The 16,642-nt window shown below is 30.4% G+C and overlaps 1 protein-coding gene across 1 annotated transcript; it reads left to right on the top strand.

The window, feature by feature from the left end:
* Window positions 1-11,134: 11,134 nt before the first annotated feature.
* On the top strand, window positions 11,135-16,590 carry LOC129294098 (hydroxyproline O-galactosyltransferase HPGT1-like). The gene is made up of 13 exons (XM_054932229.1): window positions 11,135-11,242; window positions 11,330-11,464; window positions 11,586-11,649; window positions 12,202-12,251; window positions 12,372-12,565; window positions 13,361-13,424; window positions 13,501-13,573; window positions 14,272-14,395; window positions 15,258-15,345; window positions 15,439-15,489; window positions 15,620-15,691; window positions 15,777-15,889; window positions 15,998-16,590. The coding sequence occupies exons 2-13, from the start codon at window positions 11,352-11,354 to the stop codon at window positions 16,018-16,020; spliced, it is 1,029 nt and encodes a 342-aa protein (XP_054788204.1). The 5' UTR covers window positions 11,135-11,242; window positions 11,330-11,351; the 3' UTR covers window positions 16,021-16,590.
* Window positions 16,591-16,642: the final 52 nt, after the last annotated feature.

Here is a 16,642-nt window from a genome sequence, read left to right as displayed (position 1 = left end):
GAACCTGTAAATAAATATTTTATTGTTGTTAACTTATTATATGAGGGAATATTCTCAAACTTTGCATATATGAAAACTTATCAGTTATCACTTTCTTCATACAATTAATAGAGCGCATTCCGAAACCTGCATATCCTTTTCGTCTTGGATAATTCAGGCACATTCATTCACAACTTAAGTAATAAACCCAAAAAAAACTGTTCATGATACAGACAATCGTAGCATATGCATATGATTAATTAATTGGTTAGTTTAAAAGAGCTGTAAAATCAATAAAATTATTAATGTAGAGTTTAGATTGATGAATTTAAATTTAAATTTTATATTTAAAATATCATATTTAAAACTCATTGTCCATCACAAATTGTCCGTTGTGTTTGAGCAATAAAAGTATCATTTAAAGCCTTAGGAAAGGGATTTATTATTTTATAAAATTATATATATTATTGTTAAAAGCTGAACTTTAACTTGTTGATTAAAGTTCAATTTTTAATAACAATATATACATATTTTTATAGAATAATATCTAATATAAAATTAATAGGCCTCCTTGTTTGAAAAGTTTTTTTGGGAGAGCCTTAAATTTAATTCTTCCTAAAAAACTTTAGGAAAATATCATCTAGCTAGTAAGGGTGAAAATATATCAGGTTCTTAATAGAGGCCTACAGTCTGACTTACTTCAAGACTAGCCTAGCCTACTTATTAAACAGGCTTAAATTAGGTTCAAGCCTTTAATTAAGTCTATTTAATTAAATAAGCTGGGTCTATTTTTTTAAAGCCTAACTTACGAGTCCAACAAGCCGGCCTATATATATATTATGTACTATATCACAAACATATTAGTTTTACCATATAATTTTTAATCAATTTATTCTTTACTACTTTTAGTTATATTTTCAATCATATTTGACTTATATATTAATTTTAATATTGTCACTTTGTTATTATATTATATTGTAGTTAGTAAGTCCTTTCAATTCTTATATATTGTACTTAATAAATTAGATTATATATTGTATATTATAATAGTCTTAAAGTATATTCGAGACGTTTAAAACTAAAATGTGACCTTATTTAAAAGGCTTTACTTTTAAGTAGGCTCAAAAATAGACTTGTAAATTAAGTCAGGCTTTAAATAGGCTCAATTCTGAGTCATAAAAAAACTCTTATATAAGTTTTAAATTAAACTCAAACTTTTAATTTACCATATATATATATATATATATATATAAGTTCAACCTTATTTAATTAAAACCTAACTCCATCCACCATATTTTCACCCCTGTTAGCTAGGCTAGCAGCCCTTTTTATCCCAGAGGAACACAATGCAGCGACGCAAAGCAAAATAGCCAGCATGAGATTTTGGAAATTCTGGAGAGAGAATATAGATGCAGTCATATACGATTAAAGGCGCAAAGTCAAAAGTTAATTATACAAGAATCAAACTTGACATTTGTTTATGATTATCCGAGAGTCAGACATGGGAGCAGTTGGCAACGTATAGATATAAAGGCATGCTTTGGTAAGAAAAAAACCCGCCCATTACCGATCCAATTGCCATTATAATAATGCTTAGGGCTTCAAACAAGAAATCATGGAAAGCAAAAGCTTTAATTTGGATTTTGGTTGTCACGCGAGCCAGGTGGATTTAGGCTATGTTTGGATAATATCTTAACTGAGGTTTGGGCTACCCAAACTTTAGTTAGGATGTTAAAAGCTCTTTGAAAAGAAAAAAATCATATTTGGATAAAAAAAAATTTTAATGGACTTATGGACTAAACGTGGCGTTGGCTGCGAAGCTACTTTGTTTGGCTTCCAGCGTTTGGCATTTGCGGTCAGTGGGAATATTGAATATTTAAATAACAATTATTTTTTTGTTACCCTTTTTCTCTCCTCCGTATGGTGCTTGCACAAGCTAGATTTAGATATGTGCATAAGCATCAATAATTTATCTTTTCATGATCGTTTAGGTTCTCAACTCCCAAGATTAAAAAAAAAAAAGATGAAGAAAAATACATATGAAAAACTTTTAATTTACAGCTGGAGAAAAATATGTAGAAGAATATTAATATTAAATTATATTATTCTTAATTTAAATTTAAAGTTTGCGAAAAACAAATATAATAAAAATTCAATTGCATTATTTTTAATTTAATAATATTCAAATCTTACTAATTTTATATTCAATGCATTTTATATTTGTAATAACTTTTTAAAATTGTTATTTTAAGTTTATTTTTTTTCCTAAAAATATCAAATTTGTCACAAAAATATATACAAGAAAGTTCATATTCATTTTTATCATTATATATCTTAACTGACTTTTGAATTAAATCATCCAAATAAATTTTAATTTGTTGAACTGGCTTCTCAACAAAAGATATCCAAACATAAATCACATTAAAGTCACTGACTTTTTTTTAACTTCAATTTGCTAACCTCAGTTGATTCTAACTTTAGTTACAAATTTTTTTAATTCAAACACGCACTTAGTTAGTTGCGAAATTTCGTGACCTCTCTCGCACATACTCGAAGATCGTATTGATACAGAACCAATCAATCAAATTATGTTTTTCGAGTTTGCATTAATTTAGGTCTTATAAGTGCCTGTTTGGATAGCGTTTTAATCGATTATTTGAGGTAAAAAATTGAATTTTGCCAAAACTATCCAAACACTCATAAAATGGGTTAATCGATTTTTGGGCAAAAAATCAATTTTCTTCCAAAGTTGAGAAGCCGAGCTTTCGTGGATAAGCTAACCAAAAATGTTGGGAAAAATTATAAAGAAAGGCTCAGGAAAAAATTACAAACGAAGGACATAATTTAATAAAAATAAAAACAAACTCTCTTCTCTTTTTTTTTTTCTTAATAAAATTCAAACTTTGTATCCTCAAAAAATTAATATTTGGTATTTAAGAATTAAATTATATAGTAATTTATATAACTAAAATTAATTTTGATTAAATTATCCAAACATCTTCGATTCTGTTAAAATTAATTTTAGAAAAACAGTATCCAAACAGATTGCGTTATAATATAATCAATTATGATTAAAATCTACCACTTAATCAATTATTTTCATAATCTATTATACCAAACTGAAATACAAACGGACCCTAAGCCTGTCCCCGTAAATCTGAGAGTTGCTGATAGTGACGTAAAGTTCAGCATCAGTAACAAAATGCATGGAGTGAAAATATAAGAATAACGTTGTTAAATGAAATCCTAGTTTTGAAACATTTCTTTCATTAATAAATGAGGTTTTAAGTCTTAATTACAAGTTAGAAATTTTTTTTTCTTTTCTCGCTGAGAAAATAAGATTTTAAACAATAAAGAAATTCAGAGTGAGGCATACCGAGAAAGGAACAGAAGGGAAAATGATAAGAGAATGAATTGAGGTCTATTTTCATGTGACTGTATAATAGAAGAAGCTGCCTCACGTCTTTTTTATTTTGCCATCTTCAATTTAAATGAACTATGACAAAGAAGATCTGGGTTATTGAACAAAGGGACTTGTGATTTAAAATTTTAAGCGTAATAAAAAAACTGGCATGTTAGCATACTTTTTCTTTTGTTTTACCTTTCTTTGCCTTGGAATAATTTTATAACCAGCTTAAATGGACATATGTAAGTAATAAGAGATAAAGATCCCATTTCTTAAACAGATGATTCGCAGCTTGATTTTAATTTTTAAATATGAAATAATTTTAATCAAGAGAAATCTACCATCTACATGTTTAATACTATATCTTGAAGAAAATCAGCATCCATTTGGTGTATACTCTTGTGGCTTAGAAAATATCAATTTCCCATATCAATCACTGCAACAGGAATTTTGCAATATGCATATGGATTCGAAATTCACTCTAAATCTCGAGTATAAAAAAAAAACAAAGAAATTCACTCCAGAATATCTACACTACTAAAAAAAATCAGCAAAAGACTTTAACTAATTATAGGCATTAGTGACAAATTTTGTGACAAATTAAATTCTGTGACTAATTATATAAATTAGTAATAGATTAGTGACGAATGTACAAAGGATGTCATCATATTTTGATCAAATTTTATAAATTTAATGATATATTTAAATCCATCATTAAATTTTTATATTAGTGACAAATATTTTTAATTAAAACAATTAAAAAAATAAGTTTAAATATACACAAAGAGGTTCACATGAAAAAAAAATCTTTAAAATTACCAAATTAAATAATTATACAAATATATATTTCTCTTGTTATAAGAAAAATACATAATATAAAATGATATAAAAATATTTTTTTCTTTTATTATGTAAATTTAAATATAACATAAAATTTTTATCATATGACAATATTTTAATTATAACATAGATAATATAATGATATGCACAACTACTGATTCTCATAGTAAATATTAATTCACATTAAATAATATATTTATTAGCTGATAATAAATATTGAATTATATATTTGCATGTATTAATGTGTGTATGATAATATATATTATCAACATATTTAAATAATAATATATTAAATATATAAAAATATATTAAGTTAAATATATGTGTTCAATTGAGTAATATACATTAAATTTTGCATATTGAAAATGAAAAATTATCACAATTCAACTGGCAAAAAATACATATAAAAGGAGAAGGGTCTTAGGTTCAAGACGAGGTAATGTCACATTTAAATATAATTAAAATTAATGTGGCATAGAGGTCTGAGTGGTTAAGATGTGGTGGGTAATGGGTGATGTGTACTTGTGAGGTGGTGTGAGAGGTGGTTGATAAGTGTATATTTTATAATTAAATAGATGTAAATTTTAGTTTGAATTTGATTATATTTATTAAGAGTTCATATCTATTTAATTAATATTATATATTTTCCTTTCATCACTTAATTATAAAATAGATAGGGATTTTAATATAAAATATTCTCATATCTTTTTATTTTTATATTTTGCAGAGAAGAATAATAAATTTAATAGAATGAAAATTAAAAAAAGAAAAATATTATACACACACACACATATATATAAAGGAACGGAACATAGGAAGCAATTGTCACAAGCATGTAAATATATGCTTAGAGAGTAAATATTTTGGAGAGATGCCGTACACGATTTTCAAGGAATAAAGAAGAGATACATACAAAAAATAATATATATATATATATATATTAGAGTCTCACATTAATAAGAAAAAAAGAATGAGCCTTCACTTCAACTATAAATACTCACTCCATCAAGAGAGAAATCATCCAATCACCTATTTGAATATCTCAAGAATTTTTTTGAGATATTTAAAGCTCGCGGGAGCATTTTGAAGACTGAAAGTGAGATCATTGAGAAGTTCTACAAATCATAATTATTATTTTTTTACTCCTTAATTTTCTCTGTGATCATTTTTTATGATTGGGAATTTTAAAACGGTATTATTTAATTTTCTTATTTATTTCTAAATTATCTAGTTGGGGTAGGGATGTAGCCCAATTAGAGAGCTAAATTTTTATTTTCTTTTATTTTAATTTTTTTGCATTTATATTTATAAATATTTTTACTTTTTTAATTATATTTATTTCTTTTACTCTTCATATTGATTTAATGATTGGTCACCATTTAATCAAATTTATGAGTAATTTTGACAGACTAAGAGGTAAAGAGAGAACTTAAATCTAGAGAGATAAATATAAATAACTAGGCTATGGATAGCTTTTAAAAATTATAGTGACTTAAATTATAATTTCATGATTTAATTAGTTGTTTAGGTATCGTGGGAACGAATTTAATGCTAATAAAAAATGGACTAATAATTCGAGAAAATATTATGACATTTTAAGAATAGTTGTTATTATAATTAATTAGAGTCAACTCAAATGGTAGAAGCTAACAACCTATTGGTTAAATCCAAAATCCCAACACTTCAAGTGATTGTATTTTGTCATTATTATTTTCTTAATTTATTTTTATTATTTATATTTTCATCAAATTATCCACTTTATCTTTTTTTTAACTATTAATTATTTAAATTAGTAAAAGCGCAACTTCCCTGTAGGTTTAACGTCTGAAATACTTCAAGTAATTCATTATTGTGATCTCGTACACTTGCGAGAGCAATCAATGGCATGATAGTGATTGGAACTTGCAAAAAAAATTTAATTATAAAATAAATTAGTCACAGAAGCTGATTAATTATTAATCAGTGATGGATATTTTTAGTAAATCTAAAATTAGTTACTGATTTATCCATCACTAATTTCATTTTTTTCTACTAATGTCTACGAGCGTAGCAACACACAATAGAATTGACGATTGATAACCACTGCATAAATAACAGTACTGTGCATATTATCATATTTTTTGCGTCTATAGCTGGGCGAGTCTTTTTTTTTGTTGGTGGGGGGATAGTGATGAAAGATCGTTGGATAAAATTTATATTAATTAAAAATTAATTATTATCAAATTTTGAATGAAAAAAGTTTGAATGAACTGCAGTTAATTTATAATAAGTTGTCGTTAAAATTTGAATGATACTTATTAATAAAAGATTAACCTAAATTGACAAGCATTTATTCGAGTTTTAATAATAAGTAATCTTTGATTGATATAAATTTCCTTCACCAATCCTTGATTAATTTTTTTTGCCAAAAAAAATCATTAATAATCCAGAATATCCAACGGGCACAAGAGCAATAAAGCAACGGAAAACCAAAACCAAAAATTCAAAAACAAAGAACTCATAGCATCAGAGCTTATTCTCCTCCTATAGTACTGAAAGGTTGGACTATGGTGCATGTCGACTGAGCTTATTCTCACCTTAGTGCCAGTATGAGCTGTGGGGTATCGTAGGATAATCATTGATCAATCTCAGCTGGAAGCTTCTATGCTGAAACTTTTTGAAGATCCATTGACCTTGTTGCTAGAATTTTGGGCCCGTATTATTGAGCTTCGATGAGCATGGGACATTAAATGGTTTGGCTGAGAAGTGACCATATGGAGGCCATTAATTATAATCTAATCAATGACATAACAATGATGTTCGTGATAGCTGTAACTTAATTCTTGGTTGCCGCACTGTGCTATCGTAATTAGATTGTTGAGCTCGGCTGTGTTCAAAAAGAGAGGAAAACGTGAGAGTTAATTATCTTGCAAAACAAGCTCTGGCGTTACGTAGCCTTCACTTTCCCCACACACAGTTTCTTCCTTTTTCGTTCTCTTATTTTATGGAGCAGCCATCCTCTTTTTTTTTCTTTTCATCGTTTATCCAAAAAAATAACCATCGATAGCTAGGATGGTATTCAAATGGAAAGGTGGTTGAAAAACCCAATCTTTGGAGTACAAAGACAAAATGCCAATTTATCTAATGCAATACTCCCTCCCCTCCTATTTACAATATTATAGTAATTAGCCACTTTCATGAAATTAAAAGTATTGGTTAGAAATAACTAGGTGTCACAATTTTAAAATTTTTGCACTTTTTTCAAAATACTCTTTGATTAATATAATTTATTATAACTGGAGAGGGGGGATGAACAAAAAGAGATGAGAATATTTTTTTAAACGAGGCAAAAATATTCATTAAATTTTATAAGTGATCTCGTATTAAGGACCAATGAGCATATAGGAGCAGGGAGAAGAGGGGCACATTATTTCTCAAAGATGTGGACTATATGACCAGGGATGTAAATAAGCTAAGATAAGTTAGGTTTTGGCTAATAAATAAGTATAACCTTGTATGGTAGATCAAAAACATGAGCTTAGCTTGAAGTGTATATAAAAGTTTTTTTTTTCCCCACAGTTCAAGCTTAAGACAATCTAAAGCTCAACCTAGCCTAGAAGCTTATTTGAAAACATACTTAAAAATAAATCTTTTAAATAATCTTACATATTAATTTTAAATGTCTTAAATATGTTTTAGGATTATTAAGATTTATATTTATATAACACGATTTATCAAATTCCAATACATGATAATCAAGATAAATTACCAACTATAACACAACAATAAAATAATAACATCAAAATCAATATATTGATTGAAAATTAAATGATAAAATTGATGTGTATGTAATATATTACATAATAATATATATGTAAATAGGCTACTATGTTAGATTTGCAAACTAGACCTTATCAAAATAGGTCTAATCAAAGGCATTGATCTAGCTGATACCTATTTAATAAATACAATAACCTAGGCTTAAAGCATGTCAAGCCATGAGCTCTTAATAAGAGTTTAGTCTATTTTTACCCTCAATGGGATAGACATGTGAAATTGTGAATGACACTTTTGAAGTGTACAAACAGGGGGGGCCACCGGACCAGCTCCCAACTGTGAGATGAGATATGGTTGGATTTAACAAAGATGGGCTTGTGCCACCAATATTCTGTTGGATTTGACCAAATTGGGCTTCTGGTTTTAATAAAGCGTAAGCGTTTTTGTAATCGTGGTAAGTTCTCTGTTTTTGGGGGGGGGGGAAATTCAATTCCAATTGTGTTATTTTTTTTAAAAAAACAATATCAATGACTCGTCTATTTCTTATTTTTCCACTTTTAGTGACATAATTAAAAATAATTTTTATATACGTGTGAGAGGGATGAGAGAGTGCAATGATTTCTCTCCCTAATATGGAGGAGGCTCTCTCTTGGTGAGAATTGTCCTGGTCCCTCCTACACTTAAAGTCGAAAATAAAGGTCAGGTTTGAAGGGCCGGGCTTAGAGGCCCTGTTTAAATAAAGATTCAGGTTTTTAAAATAAATTTTTTAAAGTAATCGAGTTTAAGAGCTTGGTCCTGATAAACTCTGTAAAAAAGGGCTCAGGCTCAGGTAGCCCTTTAAACTCTGTTATATTATTATTATTATTATTTTCTTTGGTGAAACACGTGTTTGAAGCTAATGACCTGCTCACCTGATCCTACACACATTATATTATTATTAATTTTAATTTCTTCTCAAATTGATTTAATATAATTTAATAAATATCAGTGTATAGTATAAAATTCTTGATATTTTTTTATTTTTCCATAATTATTATGTTTGTGTATTTATAAAAAATGAATTATTTTTTAACTAAGATTTAAATTTTATTACAAACTTCTAAATGTGTGTTGTTTAATTTTAAAAAATTATGAGAATTTTATTTTTTAAATTTCAAAATATGTTAATTAATTTATAATGTTTAAGTTTATTTTTATTTTTTTTATTTTCTTGAAAAAAGACTTACGAGCCTGGCCCTGAGCCCTTCATATAAAGGCCGTGCTTGAAAAATAAGGTTTAAAATAGGAACCGGACTTTAAGACTTAGACCTTTAAGGGCCGAGTTCGCTCGTATTTCAGCTCTATCTGCACTGATAATATAAGGTTTGGAATCCATTACATAAGGTGGGCTCCACCCCCACGCTGTGAGGGCAAGGGAGGACAATATGATTCTCCATTAGAAAGGAAGTCGCACCTTCCTAATCTCCAGCAATATTAGACTCTATCTATCCTAAAACACATGCAAGCACCGTGCCCATATCTCATTCATTATTTTGCTCGCAGCTCTTTTACGTTAACAACTTCAGCTCATAGCTCTTTTACATTGACAACTTCAAACCAAGCCTCCGCATCACGAGAACATAAATCATTTGCATTCTTTTTTTTTTTTTTACTCTTGTACACTATATTAATGTTCTATCATATTCACATGGCATTAGTAATCTCATTGCATTATACTCTTTCTGTCTTTTATATATAAAGTATTATCAAGTTATGCATATCAATAAAAATTTATTATTTAATTAAAATCCAACTAAGCGATGCTGAAACACATGCATGTAGTATGCGCATATTGTACTCTTTTCGCCTCAAATTATATGATATTTTTTAAAAAAATTAATCTCAAAATATAAAATACTTTAAATGGATTAATGTTTCATTCATGTACTAATTTTAATATTATCCTTTCTCTTTATACAATTAATTTTCATTCCTTTTCTTTTTCAATATATTAAATTATGAATATTTTTAGAAGTTTATATTTTTTTTAGAGGATAAAATTATTAAGTGTATTTAATAAAATTTATTTGTATATAAAATTTTATTTAAAAATATTTTATAATTTAAAAGGGAGGAAGTATTATTTAGTTATTGTGAGAGAAGTCAATGCGGCTGAAACCAAAGACTGTAACAATTATCATGGCAAGTCGCAGATTTTGACGCATATTTAAATTATTATTACTACTGCTGTCCTTATCCGGATTACATTTTATCAAGAGCGTCACGTATTTTTATTTTCTATGGTGAACATCACGTATTTTTTAATTTAAATGAAGAGAATCTTGCATGTAATTAATATCTGAGGAAGAATGTAAGGTGCTCAATACAGAACAAAGTGCTAATGCAAAGAAATGAAAGGACATTTATGGAAAATTATTTTATTTATAAAGCTTACGTTCCTTTTCCATGCGCGCTATCTAATAAACAAAGCAGGGGTTTTTTCCAAATAAATAAATAAACGACAGGTTAGACAAAAAGACGAAGTTGAAAATTTTCGAAGTTTTCATTCACTCTTGATTCATCTATCCGTCTTCATCGTGCGGTGAAAAATTAGAAAAAATCATTTATTTTCGTACCATCCTAAAATAATTCGGTCTCGGTCACCACATTCAAAGAAACTTATTTATTTCATGTTCATTGTCCCTTTTAATTCATATGGCTCGTATAACAATAGTTATTAGTATTATTTGCCCATAAAAAATATAAGAAAAAACTAATAAAAAATATCTAGTTGAAAAGAATTTAATGCATAATTCTAAAATTATAAGATCGAATATTTTTTCATTTAAAATTATAAAACGAGTTGTATGTTAAAAAATATAAGGTATTTTTATTCTTTCAAAGTATAATAATTGCTTTTTTATCAAAAATATCTTTATTGATAATAATTTTATATTTATTTTAGAGTATTTAATAAAGATAAATATGAAAAGATAATGTTAGTTAAAAAATAGATAATTATTTTATTAAGAAATAAGATTTAATTTTATATTTTTTATGGAAGAGAGTATGTGAAAACTCTACTAATAGCTAATTTAGAAGTATTTTTATAAAATTTTTTTTTTTAGCATAATTGACCCTGGGCGCACTAAAATTTTCAGTTCATAGAAAAAAAAAAATTGTAAGAAAATTGCGAAGCATCTTTTAAATAAATACGTGATCGTGGTCACCAGCTCGGAAAGCCAAACATCAACGGCAGGTCCCGCTTGGTTGCACCCTCCAGTAAGTCTTCTCTCTCTCTTGCATCTCACCCGCCCCTCCTCTTTACCAAAATTGAATCAATTTGAAAGATTTGGATCTGTTTCACAGCTTGGAGGCATATCGGACTTAAATGCAGAGCAAGGGATCGAGCTCTAGGCTTTCCACCATGGCCTATCGGTCCCGGATGCCAACTCTTCTGATCTCCATGTTCGCTATTTTTGCTTCTATCTACGTCGCTGGAAGGTTCTTTTTCCTACTCTTCTCTTTCCGCAGTTCTTATGCTATCGTTTTAAGGAAATTCTAATTTTTTTCCTTCGTACTTCCATTTTTGCCTTGTTTTCCCCTCCTGCGCTGATGGAAACAGGCTATGGCAGGACGCAGAGAACAGGGTGTATCTGATTAGAGAACTTGACAGGATAACTGGGCAGGTGACTATGCTTCTACCCTTATCTGTATGGTTGATGATGTATACGTTTTGTTTCTAGCGCATTTTGGGCTTCATGAATCATCGCTAACGGATTTAGTGATAATACTCTCTCTCTCTCTCTCTCTCTCTCTCTCTCTGTGGCGCGCTTGCTTGCTTTTTAATGGGAGATATAAGTGATAGTGCGATTCCTAACTCTGACAATTCGTTGTAGATTGCTCGTTTTGTAATAATTTCGATTCTTTGGATTTCAACGCAGACAAATTCCAATGTGGGGAATTTATCATAGTTGCAAAGCAATGTAATAAAACAGCCAAAGGTTGTTGCCGATGTGTTCCCATGAGTGACAGGCATAATTTTATGACACGAGGATGCATTTAGATAACCGAACCTGCATGTATTTAAGGCTTGATATTATCTAGAGCTAGAAGATTATATGATTATGGGCACATTAAGGACTCTCATTTTGTAGTTATTCAACTGTACGGTTTTTGAAATTTTCTTTGGATAGGAACCTCTATTTCTGGCTAAGTTAACCACAGGGTTTTCATTCTAGGGGCAATCTGCTATATCCGTGGATGATACATTGAAAATCATAGCCTGCAGGTAAGTTAATTTTGAAAAAGCATTCTCGATTGCCATTTGGTTTGGGTAATGATCTCTGTTGATTTTCTTAAGTTTTTCAAAATTTTCCATCATCTTGATTTGAAATCATATGATTGCTAGGGAGCAACATAAGAAGCTTGATTCCCTTGAAATGGAACTTGCTGCAGCTAGACAAGAAGGCTTCGCTTCAAAGCATTTGACTGAGACTAATGGGACTTACTCTAGGAGAGGGCCCTTGCTAGTGATTGGCATAATCACAAGGTTTGGCCGGCAGAACAATAGAGATGCAATCCGTAAGGCATGGATGGGAACAGGTAGAATATTACTCCTCCGGTCTGATGGTTATCTATGCTCTTTCTTGCTTCTTGTTTTAAATTGGTGACATCCTTTTGAACAACTCTGGAATGAGTATATCTAATAATGTAGTCTGAACCTAACCCTAGTTGTCTACAATCCTACATCTCTCTCCAAAATGAAGAAACTAGTTTCAGATGTGAGGCTGTGTAATGAACTGAAGTAACATCATAAAGCATGAATTTTGAAACTAAGTTGCTGTTTTATCATGTACTGCTATGAGAATTCAGGGCACAATCTGCTATGAGAATTCAGGGCACAATATGGTATTGTGCCTGAGTACTCCTCAGTCTTTGGAAATATTGCTTTATAGAGCAAACACAATTTTTTCATTATATATGTATACCCTTGTTATTGCACTTTGCATATATGTACTGACTGTTCAAATCAAGGGACTAGGATGTATGCTGTGCATCATTTTCATGAATTTTGATGCTTTTCTTTACCTTATCTTTTTTTTTTTAGGTTATATTATGGTGTGATTTCATATATTGTTCTCTTGACACTACAGAGAAAAATCATTTATCTTATTATTATGACCCATGTGAAGATTCTACCACTCTGTTTTATAAGTTATAGTGGCTTGTGCTTTTCACCTTTTATTCTATTCATAATTATTTTGATGGTCTGTAAATTATGTAACTTTTAGTACAATTCAGAGTGTTTATTTAAAGATTTCTTATGTTGAGACTACAGCCTGCCACACTAAAACTTTAGGTCAAAGAGATTTATATTTTAGAGCATTGCCTTTGCAGGTGCAGCTTTGAAGAAAATGGAGGATAATAAGGGCATCGTTGCACGATTTGTTATTGGAAGAAGGTTCAAATACTTTCAAACTAATTTCTTTATTTTTGTGGTTCAACTGGAAACCTTATGAAATTTTGCAACTCTCCAGTGCTAATCGCGGCGACCAACTGGATAGAGACATTGATCGTGAAAATAGACAGACTAATGATTTCATGATCCTTGTATGTATAATATATTTCAAAAATTTTACTTTAGTTTATACTTTGCACTGTTATTCTATATTAGAAACGCAATGAAACTTGGGGGATACAGTTCTCTATAAATAAAATATTTTTTTCCTAATGTCCTAATGAATTTATCCTTTTCACAATAAGAGATTTGATATTCACGAGCACAACTTTTAGATAATTCAATAATGCAGACGAGCATGCAAAATCTTTATTTCACCGAAGAATGCTATTACAAGCATGTTATTCACTAGTTGTGCCAGTCAAGGTAGAGCAAACAGCTTTAGAAAAACCTTTATTTTAGCCATTATTGTGTTTTTGCAATTAATTGTTGATCTGAGCATTCTGTTCTTCTTATACTTCTGTTCGAATTAGCCATTAGGTTAAGATCAATCTTTTTGGATTAACGCATGAAAGTCAATATTTCAATCTCAAGCCAATCTTAAGATGTGTCGAGCCTAAGATTGTTTTTTATCACTAATAGCTTTGCTTCTCAAAATTGTGCTTTATGGTGACTTTAGAGAATATTCAGGTAGATACCAGACATGATAGAATACTTTGGCAGTGGCAATTGCATAGGCTGCTTAGGGCTAATAACGTCTATTTTATACGCCATTGCTTCTTGTGAGAAGAACATAACTTTCAGCAGCATAAGCAAGCGAGTTAATAATCTGTAACACCCATGTTTGCAGGATAACCATGTGGAGGCTAATGAGGAGCTCCCGAAGAAGGCTAAGTTGTTCTTTGCTCTTGCTGCAGATAAATGGGAAGCTGAGTTTTATGCTAAAGTCAATGACGATGTTTATGTAAATATTGGTCAGTTTTTTTTTTTTTTTTTAGTAGTAATCAGTCTAATGCTAATTTTCTGTTGTTTTCTTGTTTTAGCTTAAGATTTGTGATTATTTTGGGTATTTTCACGGTAGATATTTAGAATGCACTCTCCTAATTAGAGAACGCCATGGCCAAATCATTCTATACATTAGGTCAATTGACTCTAACGTGGCAAAGCCTCATCAAAACTATTTGGTTTCTCCTTCAGGGGTTAGGTTGTACTGTTTTTATAGCATCATCTCTTACATTTAATTACTAGCCATTAACTTGAACTATGTGTTGCAAGAAGTATTGTTCTCTTGTGGCCCCAAGTTAAACTCTCTCCAAGAAAAGATCCTTCATGTCATTCATTGAACTAGTATCTTTGTGGATGTGGATTCAAGAAGCAAAATCCTGTTTCAATTCCCACCTCTTGTTTTATCATACGCCATATGCCTTACATTTAATTGGGGGTTATTTTACCATGCTTTTTTATTAACCTGTTCTTGCATAATTATCACTGGAAGAACCTCACACAAAAATGCATATTAATGAAGTGTCTTAGGTACACCTCTAACAAAGGGACGAACAGGAAGGCCACCCAAACCAAAATTAACGGGAAAACCAAAAAGGATCAATTTCACGATTTAACTGCTTCATGATCCCTGTGCTACTCCTTCATTTTGATCTTTCCAGAAGGAATAATCAGTTATATCCTTTTTTTTTTCTCTTTGGCCATGTGAAAATATTTTTTTGTCTGCTTTGCACTAATTAGGCAAAATCCTGGGTTGTCTCACCACTATTTTCACCCCTTGCGGATGTCTATATGTCATGTAACTTAGTAGCTTACTCGTTTCTTCCCCGACAGATGCATTGGGAGCTACACTTGCAACTCATTTAGACAAACCTCGTGTTTACATAGGGTGTATGAAGTCGGGCGAAGTATTCTCTGAACCGTGAGACCCTTGTGAATCTTGCTGTTTAAAAGGTTGTGCAATTATGATTATAACATTCTATGGCTCTCTTATCACTGCCCGTTAATCATGCAGGAATCACAAATGGTATGAACCGGAATGGTGGAAATTTGGGGACAAAAAATCGTAAGTTGAATCACCCGTGATTTTATTTTAGTCCTCTACTCTAGACTAATTGATGGACACAGAGTTTTGCAAAGAACTTAATTCCGTCCATTTACTAACTCAAATTGATCCTTAAATTTCTGGCCAACAGATATTTTCGCCATGCATCAGGAGAGATGTATGTCATATCTCGTGCTTTGGCTAAATTCATATTAATTAACAGGTCAGATGCATTCTTCTTTGCTGCATCAGTGGTATCAGTTACTGCTTTTACAACGCAAGCTTGAATCTGTTTCTTGAATTGGCAGATCAATTCTTCGTACCTACGCCCATGATGATGTCAGTGCTGGATCCTGGTTTCTTGGGCTTGATGTGAAGCATGTTGATGAGGGGAAGTTTTGTTGCTCATCTTGGTCATCAGGTTCTCTCTCACTTGGTCTCCAAATTTGAGCTCATGAAATTGATGGTGTAACTGAATATTTAAGAATCACTTACTGAATTCTCTGGGTGCAACATATTCGTCTTTCAGGAGCAATATGTGCGGGTGTCTGAATTGATTGGTTGTCCCCATGGAGTTTTGATATTCCTCAGATCCGTCTGACAAAATAGTTTATGTTACGAACTGAACTTACTTAGCGGATTGTTGAGTTACAAGTTCAGCAGGCATTGATGACTTAGGTTAGGTTTGCTTGCTAAAATATAACGGAATGAAGTGAATTGAAAAAATAAAGATAAAAATAAAATGATTAAGGGGAATAGGTAAGTACATTCATGAGAGAAAGTGGTAATTTAATTCATGAGGTTGGGAATCATAGCTCATAAAATTTTTAGAGGGTGTAATGATTTTCACATTTGTAACATATATTAATGAACTTTATCGTACTTATTATAAAGAAAAACATGATTTAGTTCATTTTTATATTGATTTTTTCAATTCATTCCATTCCATTCCATTCGAGTAAACAAACATGACCTTAAGGTTTGCAATACAGTGCTGTTATAGAAGCTCAGCTTTCCTCGGGGGGTTGGTTTCCATTGTTCTTTCATTCGTTGATGGTTGAAGAACCTCCCAATTTTCATTAAGTATTATAATTAAATAGTATGCTGTGTTGACGGGTCGCCTTTTGGTTTTCAAGCACTATACTAGGCATAGTCTCCTCACTTCGTTGGTTTT

Source organism: Prosopis cineraria, unplaced genomic scaffold, assembly GCF_029017545.1.
Source record: "Prosopis cineraria cultivar Desert tree isolate PC_DT_omini unplaced genomic scaffold, ASM2901754v1 PC15, whole genome shotgun sequence".
NCBI classification, from domain to species: domain Eukaryota; kingdom Viridiplantae; phylum Streptophyta; class Magnoliopsida; order Fabales; family Fabaceae; genus Prosopis; species Prosopis cineraria.
Note: the sequence above shows the minus strand (reverse complement) of the source record. Positions and strands in the feature narration are given on the sequence as shown.